A 25,140-nucleotide genomic window follows, 5' to 3' on the forward strand; every position below is an offset into this window, starting at 1 on the left:
TGGACCAGCCCAGGTGAGTGTCTAACCACCTGTTATGAGTCAAGTCATGTCCCCGAAAAATTCACGTGTCAAAGTCCTAATCCCTGGGACCACAGAATACGACCTTGTTTTCATTCTTTTCAGAATGATTTCCTTCCAGAATTCCCTGGCAGTCCAGTGGATAAGACTCTGCACTCCGAATAGAGGGGGCCCAAGTTTGATCCCTCTCTTGTTATGGAGCACAAGCTCTAGGAACCAGTCATTGTGGGGCTTAGTTACCCAAGGGCATGTGGTATCCTAGTTCACAGAGCAGGGATCAAATCCACGTCCCACGCACTGGTAGGCGGATTCTTAACCACTACATCACCAGGGAAGTCCCAGGGCAGGAGTATTTTAAATGCTGATACATACCACCGAATTACTCCTAAAAGGTTACACAGCTGTGTATTCCTAGCAAGCGTATTCCCAGATGGCTCTGGTGGTAAAGAATCTGCCTGCCAGCACAGGAGACGCTAGTTCGATCCCTGGCTTGGGAAGATCCCCTGGAGAAGGAAATGACAACCCACTCGTTTTCCTGACTGGAGAATCCCATGGACAGAGGAGCCTGGCGGGCTACAGTCCATGGGGTCACAAAGAGTCAGACATGACTGAACTTGGCACCGAGTGTATAAATTGCCCATCTTCTCACATCCTCCCCGATAATGGATGTTATCTTTTTCTTAATTTATTTGAAAGGCAAGGAAAACTCATCTCATTTTCATCTGAATGTCTTTCATCATTAGAGAGGCTGAACATCATTTCAGGTTTACTAGCCTTCTGGATTGCTTTTACTATACAAACACACAACTCACGTCACTTGATCAACTTTCTTGTCATATTTTTCTTACTGTTTTATAAGAACTCTTTATATATTACAAATATTATTGCTTAAACTTATAACAACTATTTTTTATCAATCTGTCATTCATTTAGCGTCTTTTCCTCTGTACAGAAGTTTTTAACTGGGCCAAGTCTGTTGATCTTTTTTTTTTCTTTGCCAACACCACACGGCTTGCAGGATCTTCATTCCCTGACTAGGGAGCTCCCTGTTAATGGTTTCTTTTACAGCTTCAGGGTTTTCTGTCAAGTGCAAAAAAGCCCCTCCTGCTCTCAAGTTCTGCAGTCAGCAGTTCCAGCCATGAACAATTCTTATTTTTAGACACCCACTGTTCCACCAGCTCTTATTTTTAGACATCCACTGTTCCACCAGCTGCTGGCCTGTCAGTGCCCCACATGGCTCTCTGGCCCCAAGGCGAAGCGTGGCCTCTCGGAGTCCCAGGGCTGGCCTGGACCAGGGGGCTCCTGGATGCCCAGCCAAGGCCTTAAGCTCTTCTCCAGCTCTGCCACCACCCGGGGTGCTGCAGCTTGGATGGCATCCTGGATGCTTGCTAGGTCCCACTGGGTCCTCAGGAGGGCGTCATCCAGGGTGAAGAAGCCGTCTCGTGTCCGCCGCACCTGGGTACAGACAGCGGTGCTCTTCAGCTCCAGGCCGATTTCATGCACCAGCCTTCGCAGCTGCTTCTGCGTCTCATGCATGCACTGCACCTCTGCCAGGGACACACAGCAAAGGTGGTGGTCAGGAGCACAGCCTCCGGTGTCACTGACGTAGATCCACACCCCGGGAGCCCTCCTGGCTGTGTAATAACCTTAGCCAGATCCCTTCCTCCTCTTAAGTGTAGCCCAGGACTGGCCCTGAAAGTCTCTTAAGACAGGCAGAGTCTCAGGCCCTATCCAGACTTGCTGAATCAGAATCTGCCTTTTCAGAGGAACCCCCAGATTGGGACTTTCCTCGTGGTCCAGTGGTTAGGACACCATGCTTCCACTGCAGGGGGCACGGATTCGATCCCAGGTCAGTTAACTAAGATCTGGCAAGCAACATGGTGAAGCCAAGAAAAAAAAAGGTGGTTGCGAGGAATCATTTCTGTAACACACTTAGCATCGGGAGAGTCTTGGTCAGCACTCAAGAAAGGAGCTCTTGTTAACACAATAAATAAGGAAAGAAGTGATGATGGAGCGGGTGCTGAGCTGGGTGGGATCAGGGAGGAGTGGAAAGTGGTGTCTGATGCCCTACAATGACCTGAGACACTGGACGGCTCTGGAGAGGAGCCACTACATATAACCTCTGTTTGTTAAGGTCTGGCTTCAAAGGGGCACTTGGCAGGAGACATCTATCTGCTCTGTGAGCCGTGTGATCAGCCAAGTCCAGCCTGAGGCTGGGAAGGAAGCGGGCCCCTGCTGTCTTGACCAGTTGAGATCAGTGCTCACACATGCTGGCCTCCGCAAGGGTCTCCCACAGTGACTACATGAACTCAGGAGCCCCGTGGCGCTGCTCCAACTTCCTGGAGCAACTTACCTAAGAGGAATTCCGGAGGTGCAAACTGGAGGCATCGGATGCCGGTGATCAGCATCGGGGACTTGTTCATGGGCCGGATCACGCCGCTCACGGCCATCTCGTAGGCCTCCTGGGTCTGTAGGTCGAGGTTGGAGTACCTGGGGATCAGGAGGGGCCAGAGCAGGCAGCTGACTGCCTAGCCCAGCCCTGCCCCACTCATGCCTTTCCTGAAGCTCTTCATTCGCTTCCCACCTTCTCAGCCCCTCTAGCCACCTTTGCAGCAGCCTCTTCCTGTCCCCTCCAATCCTGAACCGCAGGCTCTGCCCCTCTTCAGTCGCAACTGCACTGACTACTTCCGCCTGACTCTGTGCTGAGACGCTGTGGTCCCCTGGCTGTCTTTTCTGTTAGCTCATATGTTCCCTAGGAGGCCAGCCAGGGTCTCTTGTTCCCCTTGGTCTCTCAAGGGGCTGGCCCATGCCCTGGTACAAGGAAACATTTCTGCATGCCCTGAAAGGAGTGGGTGCTTGTGTCTGGTTTTAGGCTCAGAAAGAAAGATCCATGGACTCTGCCCCAGGGCAGGCAGACTACAAGAGCCCTATGGTTAACTTCTTACCCTTCGGGCACTTCCTCCCCTCAATGCTCCCTGCCCCCCAGCACTTCCTAAAGGAAATCAACCCTGAATATTCATTGGGAGGACTGATGCTGAAGCTGAAGCTCCAATACTTTGGCCACCTGATGCCAAGAGTCAACTCACTGGAAAAGACTCTGATGCTGGGAAAGACTGAAAGCAGGAGAAGGGGACAACAGAGGATGAGATGGTTGGATGGCATCACTGACTCAATGGACATGAGTTTGAGCAAACTCTGGGAGATGGTGAAGGACAGCCTGGCGTGCTGTCGTCCATGGGGTCATAAAGAGTTGGACATGACTTAGCCACTGAACAACCACCCAGTGCTTCCTTGAGGTCCCGCTTGCAGGGAGGTGTGGGCCAGGCCTCTCTTACGTCACCAGAGCCTTCTGATGGGAACCCTGGATCACAGCCAGGATGCGATCCAACTTCTCTCTGGTCACGTGGTCTGGAAAAGCCAGGGAATGGTCAGCACACAGGTGCCCACTGAGACAGCAAACTAGAAATTTCCTTCCCACAAACCAGCCCCGTCCTTGGACCCGAGAGGGGGTCCCACAGCATCCTTAGGTCCCAGGGTTCCCACGTAGAGGGGTTGAAAGTCCTTTGAGAATCTTATGAAAGCTCTGGACCACTCTTGTCAGAAATACACACATGAATTCAACGTCTAGAGGACAAATTCAAGGGATGCACAGACTCCAGGTTAAGAACACTTTGTTCCTGGGACTTCCCTGATTGATCTAGTCATTAAGATTCTGCTCTCCCAATGCAGGGGGCATGGGTTTGATCCCTGGTCAGGGAGCTAAGACCCCGCATGCCACGTGGCTTGGCAAAAAAAAAAACCCACACTCCATCACCCCAAAAAAACCATCCAACCAAAAAGAAAAAAAATCCCACTTTCTTCTGGAAATGAGACTCAAGGTATGATATGACTTGCCTGCTCTTCTAAGCCAGGCCCCCTGAGCCCCAGTCCGAGGTTTTTCATGCCAGGGATCCCTGGAGGGAGGGTGCCACCTGTCCAAACGCAGAAGTGGGATGGCAAGAAGTGGGAGCGGCTCTGCATACTGGTCCCATCGAGGGATTCTGGGGCAGGAAGCAGCAAAGCCTGGGGATGCTCAAACCCGCAGGGAGGCCAAGCCTGTGGGCCAGCTGGGACAGGCGCCAACTTTTGACTCCACTGGCCAGAGCTCTGGGAGCAGGTGTAGGGACTAAAGGTTGGCCAGCTGGGAAGGGCGTGGGCCTCTCATCCCTTCTGTCTGGTTTCATTCATGCTGTTGTCTTATCTGGAAGCCAGCAGCTTCCTCCTCCTGGCTCCTGACATTCTCTACCTGCTTCTCTTTCCCAGCACTTAATTTTTCTGGGTGTTTACAATAGTTTTTAATGACTTAAGAATCTTCTTCCAGAAATTCAGACCAATACCAACAAACACCTCCCCTCCTCCAAATTCCAGCTTCTGTTCCCCCTAAAGTGTCAACCTGGTAGCTATCTTCGGAACATTTTGTTGGTAGTTGACACACACCTACAAGTGCAAATACATAGCATTGCTCTGCCGTGTTTTTATTCTTCTCCGGAAGGCGTAGCGGTGTGTCTGCTCTCCTTGCTAGACTGTGAGATCACTCACTGAGACTGGTGACCCCACCTGATTCACCATATGTGCCCCCCACAATGGCTGGCGCATGTTGGTGCTCAGAAACATGTCAAACAAGCAAATGCGACAGATTCTACAGGACAGTTTAGAACATGGGGAGAGTAAGAAGTGAAGAACAAGCCACCCATCCATCTACCCATCTATCCATCCATCCATCCACCACCCATCCATCAATCCATCCACCACCCATCCATCCATCACCCATCCATAATCCATCCACCACCCATCCATGGATCCATCCAGTGCTTCCCACATCCCAGGTCCAGTGCTGTGTGGGAACACAGGAGCGGAACTATACCATCCCTGCTCTCATGGGTGACATGCTGGTGGGAGAGACATTGAAACCAACGATTGTCAGCTGATGACTTCTCTGACAGTACACCTGGTCCAAGCCTGGGGGCTGGAGAAGCTTCCCTGGGGAGGTGACATTTAAGCCAGGTGAGAAAGCCTGGGGAGGACAGGGCATTCTCAGGAGACAGAGTCACGTGTCCCCGCCCCCAGGAGGCAGCCCTCCCTGGTGTGTCTGAGAGTGTTTGAGGGACCCTCGTGGCCCACGTTGGGGTGAAGGGCGGGCGCACCCACTCCTCCTGCCCCCCGGGACTCCCCTGGGTTCTCACCGTATGTCGTCTTCTCCACCAGCCGCCCGTCCTCACAGAAGTCGTCTGTGGCTTTGCCCAGGACGCCGCGCACGGTGTAATCCTGGAGGACAGGGAGGGAAGGTATGGTCTAAGCCTTGCACAGAGGAAGGAGGTGTGTCCAGCAGCTCAGACCCCCCCGGTGCTAGACGGAGGCTGGGGGTGGGGGGCGCTCAGGGAGCTCGGGCGCTCGGCCCCTGCCCGGCTGCCCCTGGGGAGGGCACCGGACTTTCCTGTGACAGCAAGCAGCATCGGCAGTCTGCACAGGGCACCCAGAGCCACCCTGCGACCACCCCGGCCTCCACGCCTCTCCACTTCCATCCAACCCGCGCTGGAGCCTCCCGGGCCCCTCCCAGCAAACTGTCGGCTTCTCTTTTCCCTCCAAATATGATCAGTGCAGCTACCTGCCTCTGCCTCAGATAAGAGCAACAACAATGACAGAGGATGACAACGGTGACACCGACTGAGCATCCACCACGTGCTAGCGGCTGTGCTGAGCCCGTTACACACTGCCACTAATCTCATCTTCACAGTAAGCCTACGGAGGAGGTGCTATCTTCACTCCCGTTTCAAAGATGAGGAAATGGATGCACACAGATGTTAAGTAATCGGGCCTAGGACACAGAGATGGCTACAAGAGTGCTACAAGCTGGAGTCTTAAAGTGAAGCCACTTGGCTCCACAGTCTCTGCTCTTAACCACAAACACCCTGGGTCTCCTAATGTGGCATCTCTGCACACGCTCATGAAGCCAGGCCCCACAGCCCAGCAGGGATGCAAGCTCCCTGAGGCCCAGATGGTGGTATCCACTTCTCAGCACTGCAGAGAGTGCAGTGGTGTCAAGATCAGGCTCTGGGGTCAGAGAGACCCAGGTTCAAATCCCAGCTCTGCCTCCTTAAAGGCCATGTGAGGGAATTCCCTGGCAGTCCAATGGGTAGGACTCTGCGCTTTCACCACTGGGGCCAAGGGTTCAATCCCTGGTTGCGGAACTAAGATCCTGCAAGCCCAGGGGTGTGGCCAAAAAAATTTAAGAAATAAAGGCTGTGTGAGCCAGAACAAGTGCCATCTCCTCTTTGGGGCCTCATTCTTTCATCGGTAAAATGGGTTAACAGTAGATCCCATCTCACCAGGATGCTGTAAGGCATCCACAAGGGAGTCCACACATGGTGCACATATGGCTCTGGCAAAGAGCAGTCAGCATGGGACAACGCCAGCTGTCACGATGATGCTGTTGTTACAGTTTCCCCTAGCACAGACCCGCCCCTCCCCAAAATGCCATCTGATGTTCTAGGTATTCCTCCTGGAATCCTCTCCGCTTCAGAATCCTACCAGTGACCCCCAGGGAAAGGGCGGAGGGATAAGCAGGCGGTCCCCAGCCCCGGTACCTTGGTGAGGTGAGCGTTGTACATGTCAGTGAGGAGCCCGCGTCCGTGTCCCACGCCGAGCACTGAAAGGTACCCCAGCCTGATCTTACACCCAGCTCCCCCTTCCGGTTCCCCTGGGCTCTCCAACTCCCACCCCCTCCAGCAGAACACTCCCACTGCTGATGGATGTGGCAGCCAGGGGGGCAAGGAGAGCATCTTCTACTGGGAGCAAGGAAGCCCCTGGGCACGTGTACGAAAAGGCAGATTTCCGGGTCCCAGCCACATATCCTGACTATGACTCAAAGTGGGGGTGAGGGTGGGGGGCTAGGATCCTTAGCAAGCTCCCTGCGGATCCTGACACTCAAAAGTAACAGACCACCAGCCCAGTCACACAGACCTACACTCCCATCTGGGGATGGCTCTCAGCACGCCCTTTAACCTCCTGGGGTCTCAGGCTCCACATCAGTAAAATGGGGATAAAATTACTGCCTGATCCCTGTGGGTGTTGTGATGACCGAGGCAATGAGCGGGAAGGAAGCGGTCGGCACAAAGGACAGGCCCAATAAACGGGGGCATTGTGGCCACTCCCTGCCTTTCCCGGGGTCTGTTTTCTCTCTGGCTGAAGGAAAGAATGACCCTCCATTCACTCCTGGAGAGGGTATACCGGGAGGGGCGCATGAGATCACGTCCGCCCGCCTGTGTCCCAAGAAGCAGGACAAGCTGCTGTGACTATTGTGCGTGGAGGACGTGGCCACCGCCTGACCCGGGGGACACAGATGGCTCATGACTCAGGGCTTTGTGTGCCCAGCGACATCTAGAGCTCTGCCAGCGGGGCCAGGGTCAGGCGCTTGGCTACCCCACACAAGCAAGAGGCTTTTCCTCTCTGGTCCAAGGACTATCACTCGATACTTAACCCAAGACAAATCATCTGTGCTCCTCGAGGCTTACTTTTTTTCCTAAAATCACACAGGATCTACCAAACAACGTTGTTATGGTGAGTACATGTGTACAAAGGGTTTCAAACCACATGTCACAGGCAGGAGTCACTTGATAAGGGTGGGCGATTAGGACATCCCTCTTTCCACCAGTCATCTTTCTAGAGATCAGACTTGGGAGGGATCAGGGGAGGAAGGCAGGAGTGGGAAGTGGCAGTCAGGTGAGAAGTGGGCTGGGCTCCTCAGAGCTCCCCAGGCCTCTGTCACTGCACCCCAGGCTCACCACACCACCTACCAAGCACCCCAGATGCCTGGGAATCCAGTCGGTGTCCCACGCCAACCTTCAGGCTGGTGAATGCAAGTCCACGAACTGGAAAGAAACAAATGAGGTCTTTATGCTCGATGAACCCAGCCTCCAGGATGGCTTTGGGCTGCATGGCAATCTCATTCCTAGAATGTTGCCTCATGGAGCCCAAAGCAGCATCAAGCTGGACTTTCAGGTTCCCCATCAAGGAACCTGGGGTTCCAAACCATTTCTTCAGTTTCCGGGGCCCAGAGAAAAGGCAACCCAAGAGGCCTGTTAAGTCTGCCTGTCACCATTCCCTCAATGAAAGGTTTTGAGTGCACTGGGCAGAACACTGGAAATCAATATTGGGGAGTTCCCTGTCCAGCTCCTGTGGAAGGTGGGTTCTGGACAGTCTCCCAGTGAGAAAATGGAGGCTGTGAGCTCCTGGGTCTGTGTGTTCACAGAGCCCAGAACTCACTGACTGCTCAGGAAATAATCCATTTCCCAAAAGAATGAATGACTCATCAAACTGATATACATTAAGTATATACAGGTTTTTGTAAATCAATTATACCTCAAGAAAGAGGTTTAAAAAAGAAACAAAGAATGAATGCAGGAATGAGCTAGCAGCTTTTACATTTCTGAAGATCAAGAGGAACCTAGGGCAACAGTATGGGGTAGTTAAGAGCCTACTGAATCCAGGCTACATGATTTAACATTTCCAACACTGAACTTCCATCTTCTCATTTGTGAAATGGTACTAGGACCCACTTCAAAGGATTCAGTGAGATGGTACTTGGGAAAAGCTTAACACAGTACCTAGTACAGAGTAGGCCCTCAACACATCATACTTGCTATTGCTGTTGTTATACTGTAGACTCACTGAATATTTCTGTCCAAGGGGTTTTGGAAATGGTGGAAAATTCTTAAAGATATGGGAATACCAGATCACCTTACCAGCCTCCTGAGAAATCTGTATGCAGGTCAAGAAGCAACAGTTCAACTGGACATGAAACAACAGACTGGTTCCAAATTGGGAAAGAAGTACATTAAGGCTGTATCTTGTCACCCTGCTTATTTAACTTATATGCAGAGTACATCATGTGAAATGCCGGGCTGGATGAATCACAAGCTGGAATCAAGACTGCCAGGAGAAATATCAATAACCTCAGATATGCAGATGACACCACCTTCATGGCAGAAAGCGGAGAAGAACTAAACAGCCTCTTGATGAAAGTGAAAGAGGAGAGTGAAAAAGTTGGCTTAAAACTCAACATTCAGAACACTAAGATCATGGCATCCAGTCCCATCACTTCATGGCAAATAGATGGGGAAACAATGGAAAAAGTGAGAGACTTTTATTTTCTTGGGCTCCAAAATCACTGCAGATGGTGACTGCAGCCATGAAATTAAAATATGCTTGCTCCTTGGAAGAAAAGCTATGACCAACCTAGGCAGAATATTAAAAAGCTGAGACATTACTTTGCCGACAAATGCCCGTCTAGTCAAAGCTATGGTTTTTCCAGTAGTCATGTATGGATGGGAGAGTTGGACTTTAAAGAAAGCTGAGTGCCAAAGATTGATGCTTTTGAACTGTGGTGTTGCAGAAGACTCTTGAGAGTCCTTTGGACTGCAAGGAGATCAAACCAGTCAATCCTAAAGGAAATCAACCCTAAATATTCATTAGAAGGACTGATGCTGAAGCTGAAACTTCAATACTTTGGCTATCTGATGCAAAGGACTGACTCACTGGAAAAGACCCTGATGCTGGGTAAGATTAAAGGCAGAAGGGGATGACAGAGGATGAGATGGTTGGATGGCATCACCGACTGGATGGACATGAGTTTAAGCAAGCTCTGGGAGTTGGTGATGGACAGAGAAGCCTGACCTGCTGCAGTCCATGGGGTCGCAAAGAGTTGGACATGACTGAGCAACTGAACTGAATACTGTAGACTCACTGAATATTTCTGTCCAAGGGGTTTTAGAGGTTCCTGGCCTCTAAGCTCCTTAGCCTTCCCATAGCCTCCCAAACATATATTTTAATTATATCTAATGATGGGGGCTCATTATCAAAACTAGTTTCACTGTTGTTTAGCTTCGTCAACTATAAAATGTCACTCTTCACAGACACAGACAACAGATTTGTGGTTGTCAAAGGGGAAGGGAAGTAGGGGAAGGATGAATTGGGAGTTTGGGAAGCAGATGCAAACTATTTTATATAGAATGGGCTTCCCAGGTGGCACAGTGGGAAAGAATCCACCTGCTAATGCAGGAGACACAAGAGATTCACATTTGATCCCTGGGCCCGGAAGACTCCCTGGAGAAGGAAATGGCAGTCCAGTCCAGTATTCTTGCCTGGAAAATTCCATGGACAGAGAAGCCTGGCTACAGTCCACAGGGTTGCAAAGAGTCGGACACAAGTGGGTGATTGAGCACATACACACACACACATATATGTAGAAACGATAAACAACCAGGTCCTACTGTATAGCATAGGAAACTATATTCAATATCCTGTGATAAACCATAATGTTAAAGAATGTGAAATAGAATGTATACTTACATATAACTGAATCACTTTGCTGTACAGCAGAAATTAACACAATACTGTAAATCAATTATACCTCAATAAAATAAAAAAAAAATTTTTAAGTCACTCTTTCACAGGAGCTCCAAATTCTGTCCTTAGGACTTCTACCTGAGGGTCTCAATTTTTACCTGGAATCCCAGAATAATAAAGGGGTCAGCAAACTACAGTCCACAGGTCAAATCCTTAAGTTTTGCTTTTTTATGGCCCACAGTTAAAATGATTCTTATGTTACTAAGTGGTTTTAAAAAAATGAAAATAATATTATTTCATGATATATGATAAATACATGAAATTCAAATGTCAGTATCCACAAGTAAGGGGCCTCCACAGTCAGTTCAGTCGCTCAGTCGTGTCCGACTCTTTGCAACCCCATGGACTCCAGCATGCCAGGCCTCCCTGTCCATCGCCAACTCCTGGAGTTTACTCAAACTCAAGTCCACTCAGTCGGTGATGCCTGGTTTCCCTGGTGGCTCAATGCAGGAGATGTGGGTTCAATCTCCTTGAGAAGGAAATGGCAACGCATTCCAGGATTCTTGCCTGGGAAATCCTGGCAGGCTACAATCCACAAGGTCCCAAAAGAATCAAACACAACTTAGAGAACACAACTTAGTGACTGAACAACAACAAATCCACAGGTAAAGTGTCACTGGAACACAGCCAGGCTCATTACACACTGTCTACAGCTGCTTCTGCACTACAATGACAGAAAAGCCTAAAATATTGACTATCTGGTCCTTTCCAGGAAATTCTGCCAATCTCTGGTCAAACACTTCATTGCCACTGTGGTCCTACATTGGTCTGGGACAAGAGGAGTCTGGTTGGGACACACGGACTTTGGGCAGGGATTTCCCGGGGAAGCGACACCCAGCCCCTTTCCTGAATGCGCATTACCCAGGGGATGGTCGATGAGTGTGGGCACACGGGTGGCTGTGAAGGTCAGCTCCTTCTCTTCGCTGCCTTCCACGGGGCCCAACAGGAAGCGAACACGCTGTTTAGGGGCAGGAGGCTTCCCAGCATTTAGACCTGAATACACGTAAAGAACATTTCATCGATTCTGTTGTAGAAGACAGCTTGAAAGCCCACGGTGCAGAGAAGAGCAAAAGTTAAGAAACAGACTTGGGTTCAAATCTTGACTTTACCACTTATTAATTACTTATGACCACGGGCAGTACTGAATCTGTATACCCATTTGAACACGGGAGAAAGCGAGGTACTGTGAACCGAACAGACAAGGAAATCGCTCTGCCCAGACGACTGGGTCACACGATCTTATTTTGCAACAAGGATCAGAAGCTGAGATGGACTCCTGGGGAACGGGAGCGGGATCCTAGGTCTGGCTCGAGGCACTCACCTTTCAGAAGCTGCAGCTCCACAGTATCCCGTAGATGGTTCCATTTTAGCCCTGGGGGCTTGTAGACGGCGAAGAGCCCCTGCAGCCGAGCCAGGCCTGCTGACCCCATGCCTGAAGCCCGCGCGGCCCCAGTTCGCCGAACAGCGGAACTCGGGCGGAAGTGCTGTATGGTCCCGCCCCCCATAATTGTACTACCAATGGCCGCCGCCATGTTTCACGGCCGGAAGAGGTTCTTTTCTTATTGTCCTCGGGGGGAAAACATGCTACGGAGAAGGACGTAGGGTCCGGTGCTGAACCTCAAACCTGGCGAGGCTTACTTGGAGACCTCTCTTGGGGGTGAGGTGAAATGAGGAGGATTTTATATCCGTGGGTGTAGGTTACAAAGGGGTTGCCTAGGTTTTCTCATGCTTAGCGAGAGACTTTTCCTGTCCGTGCTATTTTTCCCGCCCAAAAGGCCCTCCCCACTCAGCGCAGTAGGGCTCGAGTCCATTTGACTTCTCCGGCGCGCCGTCTCCAGAGAAGTTTGGTGGGGCGAAGTCGGCCTTGCCCCGCTTATCCCCCCAGGACGTCCGACGGTGCCCGCTGCCATGGCGACGCTGCTGCACGGGCTTCTGCGCCCGCTCTGCGCCTTCCGAGGCAGTCCCGGCTCTTCTACAGGCAAGCGGCGGGGGCGCGGGAAGGAGGGCCGGGGACGTGACTCGCTCCGCTCCTTTGACCGCGCGGCTGTTTTCTTGCCCCGCAGGTGTTCCCCTCAGAGCCGTGAGCCATGGCGCCGGCCTGCTCTACCCCGAACACATTCCCACTTCCCCGCTGCAGAAGGTGCTGCTGGCTGCCGGCTCTGCTGGGATGGCGCTCTACGATCCCTATCGCCACGGTAAGGCAGCCCGCCCCGCCGGCGCTTTACTGGGGCAACTAGGGATCCGGAGTGATGCTGAAGCTCCAATGCTTTGGCCACCTGATGCGAAGAGCCGACTCATTGGAAAAGACCCCGATGCTGGGAAAGATTGAGGGCAGGAGGATAAGCGGGTCACAGAGGATGAGATGGTTGGATGGCATCACCGACTCAATGGACATGAGTTTGAGCAAACTGCAGAAGATAGTGAAGGACAGAGAAGCCTGGCCTGCTGCAGTTCATGGAGTCGCAAGGAGTCGGACAGGACTGAGCGACTGAACAACAACCACGGGGATCCAGGGCCCGATGCGCCCTTGCCTTTAAAGCCTGGCAGGTCCCGACCATTGTCAAAGCCTCCCCGTTTGCTTGGTTAACTGTAGATTAGACTAGACCAGGATACCCAAACCTGGCTGCAAGTCATAATCATCTGAAACATTCATAAAAATTTAGATACCAGGGTCCCACCCTAAATTTACACAATCGGAATCTGCCAGGAGTGGGTAGCGGAGAAGGCAATGGCACCCCACTCCAGGACTCTTGCCTGGAAAATCCCATGGACAGAGGAGCCTGATGGGCTGCAGTCCATGGGGTCTCTAAGGGTCAGACACGACTGAGCGACTTCACTTTCACTTTTCACTTTCATGCATTGGAGAAGGAAATGGTAACCCACTCCAGTGTTCTCCCCTGGAGAATCCCAGGGAAGGGGGAGCCTGGTGGGCTGCCCTCTATGGGGTCACACAGAGTCAGACACATTAAAGCAACTTAGCAGCAGCAGGAGTGAGTAGGGGAGAATGCAAGGGAAGTGGGATCTGAGCTTCTGCCTTTTTAAACTGCTTCCTGGGAGATTCTGTTACCCAGACACACTGAGAACCTCTGGACTAGACAATTTATGAGCGCCCATCAAATGATAGCATCCTGTTAGCATTTGGGATCGTGCATGGCTCATAATAAACGTTCAATAAATGTTTGCTGGATGTTTTAATAGGACACTTTGGGATCCTGCAGTGTTTTTCTCATCCCCTCTAGGATTCTTAGGCCTGAAAGCACTATTCTTCTTTCCGGTAAAAATGATAATGCTGACTGCTCACTGAACCCTTATTTTACGTGCTCACTGTACTAAGTGTTTTATATGCGTAACCTTCTTGACTTTTAACATTGACCCTAAAAGAAAGGTATTACCTGCACTTCACATATTAGGACACTGAAGATTGGAAACGTGAAGCAGTTTGCACCCAGTCACCTACATAGTGATCCACATGGGGCTCGAACCCAGCGCTGTCTGATGCCAGTCTGCCCATCCACAGAGACGCGACATTCTGTCCTGATGATGGATGTGAAAGTGATTTATTAACTCTTTGGAGCATTGTGCTAGCCAGGGCCACCTCACCCTGTTAGACTGATGACAATAGTAACTATAGCTTTATTGTGTGCCCGGTGATTCACTGTTTAACCTGAATCTTCATAACTAAGAGCTAGATACTCTGTTTTACCATGTATGAAATTAAGGTTTAGACCAAGTCAGATAATTTACCTAAGATCACAGCCTCCATTTGTCCCCATTTTTTTTTTCCTTTCAGACATGGTTGCAGTTCTGGGAGAGACCACAGGACACCGTACCCTGAAGGTCCTCAGGGACCAGATGAAGAGGGATCCAGAGGGTGCCCAGATCCTGCAGTAGGTCCCAGCTCTGCCTGGGGGATTGAGGGCATTCTTTGGGGATTCTGATTTCTCTGGAATCACATGGTGTTCCTCTAGGAAACTTTTCTTGATACCATGGCCGTGGATGGTTGCACAGGCTGGGCACTGCTCAACTCCATAGGTATCATTCACATAGACAACTCTGATGACCTCTGGACAGTGCAGTATGGTGGCCTCAGCCCAGTTCCAACAACAGGGCTCTTGTGCCTCCCATAACATAGGCTGCCTGTAACTCCCACCCCTGCAGTGCCCTGTGTGACTACCCAGATCACATCTGAGTTCTATTTACCTAAGGCACAAACCACAGCCTTAGCTTGTGGTAGTCTCTTCAGTCCCTGCCACCGGCCTGGCCAGTAATAGGGGCTCCATTAGGACTTGACCCCATTGCTGCCCTCTGCCCCTTCACCTCTCACACCCTTGATCTAGCTGGACCTTTCACCTGCCTTTGCTGGTGCCTTCCCAGTATCTGAGTCCTGCCTTCTGCTTCACAGGGAGCGTCCCCGGATCTCGCTGTCCACCCTTGACATGGGCAAGCTCCGGGGTCTTCCTGAGGGCTCCTTTGGCTGCGCGTATCTCCGTTTCCTGGATGTGAATGTGAGTCTCCAGCTTCTGTGCGTTTGGCAGTCACCAGGGAGGGCAGATGAATGGCTCATGAGTAATGTCCTGAGGAAGGAGGGGCCTGCGCCTCCACCATAGGCAGGACTGCCTTGCAGTCTCTCGTGCCAAGGCATTGTCATTTTCTGTGGTGCAGGCATGTGGGCCAGGAGCATCGCTCCAAGCAATTACACTGCCCTGCACTTACTAACCTCTGCTGTGTGCCACATGGCAGGTTCACATGTGATCTCACTGAATTCCCCCCAACAACTCTGCCAAGATGAGGAAACTAAGGCTCAGAGAGGTTAAGCAACTTGTTGATTTCACAGGCCTGTATTATTGGAGGCAATATTCAAATCAGGATTATGCTCTTAACTATCACATTGTGTCCCCTGTTGTAGAGACAGTGTGCCCCTTGGGTGTGACAAGTTGTGACACTCTCCAACCCCAGCCAGAGAGGACAGGGACTAGGTGGGCAGGACCCCCAACTACCGAGGAACTCATTCATTTCTTCAGAATCAGTCATGCGCCATCCGCTGATCCAAGTGTGGGGATATAGTGGCAACTTAGACAGACAAGGTCTTGCCCTCATGGAACTAATATTCTAGTGAGGAAACAGGTAGACCGTAAAGTAGTAAAAGAAGAAAACTTTTATGTGAAAATTCAGGCAAAATATTTATTTAGTACTTAAAACATACCAGATGGGACTTTTCCTGTGGTTTGGTTAAGATCTGCCTTCCAGTGCAGGGGCGCAGGTTCAGACCCCGGTGAGGGAACTGATCCTGCATGCCTCACGGTGCAACCAGAAGAAGAAAAAGCACACCAATGTCCTCAGCTGGGACACACTGCATCAAACTAGGAAAGCGCCTGTCCTTGTGGGGCTTCTGTCCTCGCGGGTGGTGCTGTGAGGACAACAGTCTACTCAATAGAGGGCAAGGGTGGGGTCGGGGTGGCTGGTGGCCACTTCCAACAGGGTGGTCATAGGAGGCCCTGCTGAAACACTGTGTACCTCAGACTGGGACTCGAACCCAGCCAAAACCCACGGTCTTGAAGCTCAGGTTCTTGATGTCTCATCACAGACAATTGAGAGACAAAGTGATAAGTAAGAAGTGAGTTTATTCAGAGAGAAACACACTTCAGACAGAGTGTGGGCCACGGCAGAAGCTGAGAGTGGTGGCCTCGAAATGTGGCAGGGTTTGTTTTTTTATGGGCTGGGTAATTTCATAGGCTAATGAGTGGGAGGATTATTCCAACTATTTTGGGCAAGGGGTGGAGATTTCCAGGAGGCTAAGGAGGAGTCACTTCTGAGGAGAGCTGGGGAAGAGCATTCTGAGCAGAGGAACTGTCAAGTGCGAGGCTATGTGTGTTTAGGAAAAGGAAAACTGATCCATGTGGCCAGTATAGCTTCAGGGGAATGAGTTGTGGGGAGGCCGCCAGTGGGCTGGAAGGTCGGCCTAGCTCAGCCAGGCCCTGCACGCCACAGGAAGTGTCACCCCGAAACTGGGTTACCCCCAAAGCCACTCTTGGTGGGTGTTGAGCCTAAAGATACAACCAAACCAAAGATCAGGAGAAGGAAGGATTTATTACTTGCAGTGTGTATGGAGAACACCAGGGATCTTTCCCAAAGCATTGTCTGTTAACAGCAAAATTGGGGAAACTTTAAGCTGACAGTATATTCATATTCATGAAGGGGCTTGTTGTTCAGAATTCCGTAAGCAGAGGAGCCTGGCAGGCTACAGTCCAGTTCAGTTCAGCCACTCAGTTGTGTCCGACTCTTTGCAACTCCGTGGACTGTGACATGCCAGGCTTCCCTGTTCATCACCATCTCCCAGAGCTTGCTCAAACTTATTTCATTCAAGTTGGTGATGTCATCCAACCATCTTGTCCTCTGTCATCCCTTTGTCCTCCTGCCTTCAATCTTTCCCAGCAACAGGGTCTTTTCTAATGAGTCACCTCTTGGCATCAGGTGGCCAAAGTACTGGAGCTTCAGCTTTAGCATCAGTCCTTCCAATGAATATTCAGGACTGATTTATTTAAGGATTGACCAGTTTGATTTCCTTGCAGTCCAAGGGACTCTCAAGAGTCTTCTCCAACACCACAGTTCAAGATCATCAATTCTTCTGCACTCAGCTTTCTTTATGGTTCAGCTCTCACATGCATACATGATCACTGGAAAAACCATAGCTTTGACTAGATGGGCCTTTGTTGGCAAAGTAACGTCTCTGCTTTTAAATAATGCTATCTAGATTTATCATAGCTTTTCTTCCAAGGAGCAAGCATCTTTTAATTTCATGGCTGCAGTCACCATCTGCAGTGATTTTGGAGCCCAAGAAAATAAAAGTCTCTCACTTTTTCCATTGTTTCCCCATCTATTTGCCTTGAGGTGATGGGACCAGGTGCCATGATCTTACTTTTCTAAATGTTGAGTTTCAAGCCAGCTTTTTCACTCTCCTCTTTCACCTTCATCAAGAGGCTCTTTAGTTCCTCTTTGCTTTCTGCCATGAGGGTGGTGTCATCTGCATATCTGAGGTTATTGATATTTCTCCTGGCAGTCTTGATTCCAGCTTCTGCTTCATCCAGGCTGGCATTTCGCATGATGAACTCTGCATATACTCTTGCAAACTCTGGGAGTTGGCGATGGACAGGGAAGCCTGGCGTGCTGTAGTCCATGGGATTGCTGAGTCGAACATGAATGAGCAACTGAACTCTGCATATAAGTTAAATAAGCAGGGTGACAATATACAGCCTTGACATACTCCTTTCCCAATTTTGTTGTTCCATGTCCAGTTCTAACTGTTGTTTCTTGACCTGCATATAGGTTTCTCTGGAGGCAGGTAAGGTGATCTGGTATTCCCATCTCTTGAAGAATTTTCATTTCTTCTGCTCTACACAGTCAAAGGCTTTAGCATAGTCAGTGAAACAGAAGTAGATGTTTTTCTGGACCTCTCTTGCTTTTTCTATGATCCAACCGATGTTAGCAATTTGACCTCTGTTTCCTCTGCCTTTTCTAAATCCAGCTTGAACATCTGGAAGTTGTCAGTTCACATACTACTGAAGCCTAGCTTGGAGAATTTTGAGCATTACTTTGCTAGCGTGTGAAATGAGTGCAATTGTGCGGTAGTTTGAACATCCTTTGGCATTGCCTTTCTTTGGGGTTGGAATGAAAACTGACCTTTTCTAGTCCTGTGGCCACTGCTGAGTTTTCCAAATTTGCTGGCATATTGAGTGCAGCACTTTCACAGCATCATCTTTCAGGATTTGAAATAGCTCAGCTGGAATTCCATCACCTCCACTAGCTTTGTTCATAGTGATGCTTCCTAAGGCCCACTTGACTTCGCATTCTAGGATGTCTGGCTCTAGGTGAGTGATCATACCATGGTAGTTATCTGGATCATTAAGATTTTTTTGTGTAGTTCTTCTGTGTATTCTTGCCACCTCTTCTTGATATCATCTACTTCTTTTAGTTCCATATGGTTTCTGTCCTGTATTATGCCCATCTTTGCATGAAATGTTCCCTTGGTATCTCTGATTTTCTTGACGAGATCTCTAGTTTTTCTCATTGTATTATTTTCCTCTATTCCTTTGCATTGTTCACTTAGGAAGGCTTTCTTATCTCCTTGCTGTTCTCTGGAACTCTGCATTCAGATGGGTATATCTTTCCTTTTTCCCTTTGCCTTTCGTGTCTCTTTTTTTCTCAGCTGTTTGTAAGGCCTCCTCAGACAACTATTTTGCCTTTTTGCATTTCTTTTCCTTGGGGATGGTTTTGATCACTGCCCCCTGTACTATGTCACGAACCTGCGTCCATAGTTCTTCAGGCATTCTATCAGATCTTGAGCAGAGAATTCAGCATAGAATTGGAGCAAAGGTCGACAGGGTCCAAGTCTTAGTTAATTGATGTCAGGAGAGTCAGGTCAACATCATCATTTCTTAACTAGTCTGGGATCTTAGCATGTAGATACCACTCTCCACCTGGATGGGGGCCTTAGTTCCTATAGAAAAGTGTAAAGATACATATCAGATTGTTAATGTATATTCTTTGAGGAGGAGCTGGGACTCTTTTATATTTGAACTATTATTTCTTGATGGCTCAGACGGTAAGGAGTCTTCCTGCAGTGCTGGAGACCCAGATTCGATCCCTGGGTTGGGAAGATCCCCTGGAGAAGGAAATGGCAACCCACTCCAGTATTCTTGCCTGGAGAATCCCATGGACAGAGGAGCCTGGCGGGCTGCAGTCCACGGGGTCACAAAGGGTCAGACATGACTGAGCAACTAACACTTTCACTTCTCTTTCATTGTTTCTTAACTGCTTTTCCTCAGTTCCTACATCCCTTTATTCCTTTAAGATCATTAATTACTGAGACATGTTGAAGGGCAAGCATTGTGTCCAGGTTGAGATCACAAGTTGACTTAGGCTTTATAATGGCTTCTCTAATCTCAAGAATGTCATGCCTGGTTCTCTTTCTCCATGGGCCCCCTACCCTATCTGCTTAGAGACAAAGTCTGTATTTTGTAATAGAAGCAATAGGAAGCCATTGAGGTTTCGAACCAGATAGTAACATGTTCTGCTTTATAAAAGGACCTTAGGCTATAGCAGAGCAGAATCTCTGTTCCTACCCTTCCCTGCCCCCCCAGCACATACACATCCCATTAGAGCACCTCTGTCAAGTTGCCATCCAGTCCAGCTGCAGGAGCCAACCAGCCTGGAGGAGGTGAAAGAGTGAGCCAAGGTTGCTCTTGAGCAAGGTTTCTCAGCCTTGCCACTGTTGACTTTTGGGGCTGGAGAGTTCTCTGTTGTAGGGCAGCGCTGTGCATTGTAGGAAACATCCCTGGCTTCTACATACTAGATTCCAGTAGCACTTGCCCCAGTAAGTTGTGACAACCTTAAATGTCTCCAGACACTGCAGCTATCCTCAGGTAGACGGTTGAGAACATCTGCTTTAGATTATTGTCCTTGAGAGAATAATCATCTTCCTATCCTCTCCTATACTGTTCCCTATTGCCCGTGCCCATCTTATACTGTCACCCAGAAATTTCACCAAGATGCAAGTTTATTTCATCAATGGGAAGTTGGCTCCAGGTACCACCCAGAAAAGGATATTCTCCTTCTGAAGTCCCCCAGAGCCTTTTGTCCTGTTGTTGTAGACAGGACGGGACTGCCAAGGCCTCCCTGGGCACCTTGCTTAGCCACAGCCTTAAGTAACAGCCCTGGAGATTGTGATACTTGTAGAGTATAGAAACCCGGCAGCCTACAAAATGTAAGGGAACACCTTTGTCCCAGTGGAGGTTTAGCTCAAAGGTCAAGGTGAGGCCACCTCCCCTGAGACTGACTACTAGCCTTTCTTTCCATCTTTAAAGCCCTGGGCAAATCACTTGACCTCTGAGCCTCAGACTCTTTATCTGAGGTTAGGAAACCTCATGTTTATCTTCCAAGGCACTTATATGGCTGATTAATAATGGATGTTAAGGCTTTGGAATCCAGCAGGCTGTGTTCGGAATCCTGACTCAGCCACTTGATTAGCTGTGTGATCTCTGACAAAGTTACTTTATCTCTCCTTTTTTTCTTGTCTGTATCTGAGGCTGATAGCAATATCTACCCCCAGGTGTTCTCAGGACGTGGCATGACAATATGTATGGAGGACTTCATACAGTGCTGGCACATAGTAGATGTCGGCCTTCACTGACCACCTTCAGCTTCACACGGCAGATAGAACTCTATAGAAGAAATTAGAACCAGGGACCCAATGAAGTCACAAACACAGACCATGGCACTGGGCTAGCAGCCCCCAAAATAGAGGCACCAAATCCCTTGACCTCTGGACAGGCTGAGCTCATGCTCTGAAACTAGGAAGACCTACTCTGCATGGTGCCGCTGAGAACTCAGAGAGGCAGTGGGCAGGTATAGAAGGACAGTTGCCATCTCTGCTGGTGGGCAGGTAAAGAAGGACAGTTGCTATCCCTGCCTGGGGTCAGAAAGTGCCTGGGGCTGGCCTTTTACTCCTGCATTTACAAGAATTGATTCCCAGGCCTTGGAGACAGAACAGAGAGCCCGGTCTTGGGCTGATGACAGGCTACTGCAGCACTGTTCACGGCGATAGCAGGCTTACCATGAAGGGAATTTAAAATCTGCTGCTATCAGATAAACAAAAACAAAATAGAAACAGGTAGTATTACTTTTAATAACATATCTTGTTTTGGTGTGCTAAAATACCATTTCAGTATGTAATTGATACTATAAAATTATTGAGATTTCACATTATTCTTGTCATGCCAAGTCTTGGAACTCCAGTGTGTATTTCGCACATACAGCACATCTCAGTTAGCACTTGTTTCATTTCAAGGCTTGGTGGCTGCCACAGTTGGCTGCTGTACCCGACAGTGCTGGTGTGAACAAGAGACATTGACGATCACGTGCACCAGACATCATGATACAGTCATGTCAGATGCCACAGAAAAGTACCAGGTGCTATAAGAGACCATAACGTGGACCTGATCTGTCTGGAGGTCAGGGGTAGCCTCCTGCAGAAGGGACACTTAAGCCTGCATGTAAGGGACAGGTAGGAATTGTCAAAGGGAAAGAGCACCCTAGGCCGGGAGCAGCTCATCTGAAAAAGGGGGGGCCTTGGGTGCATCTTTTCTCCCCCCCCTCGTTTTATTTCCAATGGTGGTTCAAAAAAAAAAAAAACCCCATAAGATTTATATCTTAGTCATCTCTAAATGGGCAGTTCAGTAGTGTGTTAAATATAGTCACATTGTTGTGAAACCAATCACCGGAGCTCTTTCATCTTGTAAAAACTGAAACTCAATATCAGTAAACACCTCTGTTTCCCCCTCCCCGCCAGGGGTTTCTGAGATTCCAGCAGGGGGTGTACATCCTGTGTGAGTTGGGGTAGGCCACGGGGCCGCCCCCTATATTCCCTGCCTGTAGACTCCCCTGTCAGCAGGTGCGGACAGACCTAAAGTCCTGAGATAGTTCTGGTGCAGTGTGAATTTGGTGGCATGGCTGAGAGTCGAGGGGAGGCTGGGAAATTGGACCTCGGGAACCACGAGGAAGGGGTCTAGGGAGGGCTCATGGTTGTCAGGGGGCTTCCCCAGTGGCTCAGACAGTAAAGAATCTGCCTGCAATGCAGGTGACCCAGGTTCAATCCCTAGGTCTGAAAAATTCCCCTGGAGAAGGAAATGGCAACCCACTCCAGGCCAAGTACTCTTGGCCTGGAAAATCCCATGGATGGAGAATCCTGGCAGGCTACAGGCCATGGGGTCGCAGAGTCGGACTCGACTGATTTCACTTTCATGATCCTCAGAGGGTCTCCCCAGACACCCGCGCACCCACCCGCTTCGTGGACGATGAGGAGCTGGCATACGTGATCCAGCGGTACCGGGAGATCCACGACATGCTCCACACCTTGCTGGGCATGCCCACCAACATCCTTGGTGAGTGTTGGCCAGCCAGCAGCCCCTGGATGCTTCCAGAGTGGGGGTGGGGTGGAGCATACCCCGTGAGGGGCCTGGCTGGGGCCGGGCCCTCCATTCAGCCTGTCTCCCGATCTATCTGCAGGGCCAGGTCAGGGCACACCTGTTTCAGCCACTCACCAGTTAGCTGACCCAGTGCCTCATTTTTCGCTTTACCGGAACATCATGGTGTATCTGGGCCACACATCCCCATCTCCACCCCCAGTGCCTCCACCGTCCAGACACCTGGGCTCCCCACGCTCTGAAACCCTCAGCGGTTCCCGGGGGCCTGGACTCCTCAGCCTGGCTTTTGGAGTCCCGCACCCTGACCCCAAGCTTCCTTTCCAGCCCTTACCTCCTTCTGCTCTTTCTTGGACCCTCTTCCCCCACCCCAAACCAAGTGCCCCAAGGCCCAGCACAGGCCAGGACTGGGCACTGCCGACCCCCGGTAGAGATCAGAGTGGAGCAGACACCTCGCCGTGTCCTGCCCTGAGCATCACTGGCCTCTCCTCCCCCGGCCCGTCCTCACTTCTCACCCACTTCCTCACCCTGCCTGCCAGGAGAGATCGTGGTGAAATGGTTTGAGGCTGTCCAGACCGGCCTGCCCATGTGCGTCCTGAGTGCACTCTTCGGACCGATCCAACTCAGCGCCCAGTAAGTTCTCAAGGGCTGAGGGGTCAGGGGAAGGTTCAGGGCTCCAGGAAATGGGAAGAGCCCACAGCCTTTCTGAGCAGCCCCAGTGGATCTCAGGAAGCCAGGATGGGAAGGCTGGGGCAGAGCGTGAACCTGGCCTAGCGCAGGGGCTCCAGGATGAGGTGTGAAGCTTGGACGCTTCATAGGACTTGAGGGTTTCATGGGCCAGGCCCCAGTATCGAGTGAGAACAGTTGGGTCAGGAAACCTGGGGCTGGTGGGGTGGGGGTGCGGGTCCCTGGGGACACAGTCTGGCATTAGTTTCTGGAGGTGGGGCGAGCCCTCGATTTAAAACTGGGCTTTGGTGTGTTCAGAATGTGTGGCTTTGAGCATAGAGCTTTTACCTCACTGAGCTTTTGTTTCCTCATCTGAAGTGGGGCTGGGAACTGCCTCCTCTTGGGTCTGTGTGTGGATTAACTGAGGACACACACGTTGGCTCCAGGCAGGTGGCGTGCCCGGCGCTTAGGGCCCCGGGTCCTCTGTCTTCTCTCTCCTCTGTGGCCCCACAGGAGCCTGCGATTGCTGATCTCGGAGCTGATCCCATGGGCAGTTGAGAATGGCCGCAGAGCCCCATGTGTCCTCAACGTGTACTATGAGCGGCGCTGGGAACAGCCCCTGCAGGCCCTGCGGCAGGAGCTGGGCATCACGGAGCCACCCCTGCGTGTGGAGGGCCTGGTGTAGGCCCTGAGCGCCTGAGGCCCCACCCCACCCCACCCCACCCCCCTCTTCTGCCAGGAGTGGAACACGCCTCTGCCAGTACCTGGGTTCCTCCACTGTGAACTCTGACCCTTGGACGTCACTCATTATAATTTATCATAACCGCCGCAGAGCGGCTTCGAAGGCCAACCTGGGAGGGAGCAGCCAGTGGGGCTCCAAGGGGAGCCAGGAGCGAACCCCGTGTGCTCAGGGATTGCTCAGGTCCACAGCGCATGTGCCCGAGCCCTCCCTGCCTGCCAGTGTTCTCTGGGTGCCAGGCTGGGGGGTCTTCACAGGGGGAAGGGCTGCCCTTGATTCCCAAGGCCTGACGAAGAGGGAGGCAGAGGGGCAGGTGGGTCTCTGCTGTCTGAATAAAGGCTCCCATCAGGTCCCGAGTCTGCTTCTCCCGTCTCTGCCCAGTGCTGCCCATGACCCTGGCAGGCTTGGACCATCGAGCGCTGAGGACAGACACTCCCTCCAGCCAGAGCTTCTGCTGCTTTTCCTTGCTGCTCTGGGATTCAAATTCCCCACTTCTCCTCCACCTTCTAGCAGAGGGACTTAGGGCAGATCTCTTCTGCTCTGTGGATCTGTTGCATCATCAGTAGAAGGGATTGAAGTGGCCCCCACCTCCCAGGGTTGCTCTGGGGGTTCGTGAGGTGATGCCCAGAGAAGGGGCCCAAGTAGGAGCTGTTCTATTCTTGCTGTGTTCTCAGTGGGAGGAGGTGACTGTGAGGCTGCAGCCTCCCTTTGGAGTAGCACCCAGGCATTTTCCTCGAGTCAGAGCCAAGAATTGTGGACAGGCAGGGTGAAGAGCGTTGTCAGAAGGGTAGGCGGCCCTGTCTTGGGATTTACAGCCAGAGAGACTCCCAGGGTGGCAGAACCTTTAGAAGTTTTGGAGGCTAGCCCCTCATTGTGTGGGCAGGGCGATGGAAGTCCCAGACGTAAGCAAGGAGGTGTCTGGAGAAAGAACACAGGCCACACAGCCTGGCTGGTTGTGCCGCAGCCTCCCTGTGGATAATAAGGGCTGCAGTTTACAGCTGTACCCCAGGTGCATTACCACATCACCTCCAACAACGCAAGGACAGAGGTGGTACCATCACCTGTATTTCATTGAGGCAGTAGGAGCGGAGATAGGGCTGGAATCAGGGACTGTCCGAAGACCTGGCTGGCACAGCCACCTTGGCGCCTCAGCCTTCCTCACACCCACCATGTACCCAGTCCAGCACTCCCAGTGGCAGAGGGAGAGTGGGAGGCTAGAGGCCTATGTTGAAACCATGGCCTTTTCAAGAGGGAAGCCTCGTCCTAAGCACTTTGAACTTCTGCAGGACGAGGAGCAGG

At 50.8% G+C, this 25,140-nt stretch overlaps 2 protein-coding genes across 4 annotated transcripts; one reads left to right on the forward strand and one right to left on the reverse strand.

Moving 5' to 3' along the window:
* Positions 1–835: 835 nt before the first annotated feature.
* On the reverse strand, positions 836–11,948 carry TRUB2 (TruB pseudouridine synthase family member 2). 3 transcript variants are annotated; one of them, XM_043469711.1, is made up of 8 exons: positions 11,783–11,946; positions 11,323–11,454; positions 7,851–7,925; positions 6,642–6,703; positions 5,241–5,322; positions 3,354–3,426; positions 2,372–2,508; positions 836–1,565 (listed from the first exon to the last, which is right to left on the reverse strand). In XM_043469711.1, the coding sequence occupies exons 1-8, from the start codon at positions 11,889–11,891 to the stop codon at positions 1,240–1,242; spliced, it is 996 nt and encodes a 331-aa protein (XP_043325646.1). In that variant the 5' UTR covers positions 11,892–11,946; the 3' UTR covers positions 836–1,239. The 3 variants fall into 3 exon arrangements, with proteins under 3 accessions (XP_043325646.1, XP_043325648.1, XP_043325647.1); XM_043469713.1 differs by lacking the exon at positions 11,323–11,454 and having other exon boundaries at positions 11,783–11,948; XM_043469712.1 differs by lacking the exon at positions 7,851–7,925 and having other exon boundaries at positions 11,783–11,947.
* Positions 11,949–12,058: 110 nt separating this feature from the next.
* COQ4 (coenzyme Q4) lies at positions 12,059–24,191 on the forward strand. Its single transcript, XM_043469714.1, has 7 exons — positions 12,059–12,439; positions 12,525–12,656; positions 14,252–14,348; positions 14,864–14,966; positions 22,268–22,397; positions 22,976–23,069; positions 23,616–24,191. Exons 1-7 carry the CDS (start codon positions 12,370–12,372, stop codon positions 23,785–23,787), a joined length of 798 nt encoding a protein of 265 aa, XP_043325649.1. The 5' UTR covers positions 12,059–12,369; the 3' UTR covers positions 23,788–24,191.
* The last annotated feature ends 949 nt before the right edge of the window (positions 24,192–25,140 follow it).

The sequence above is a fragment of the Cervus canadensis genome, chromosome 5, assembly GCF_019320065.1.
Source record: "Cervus canadensis isolate Bull #8, Minnesota chromosome 5, ASM1932006v1, whole genome shotgun sequence".
Classification (NCBI taxonomy): Eukaryota; Metazoa; Chordata; class Mammalia; order Artiodactyla; family Cervidae; genus Cervus; species Cervus canadensis.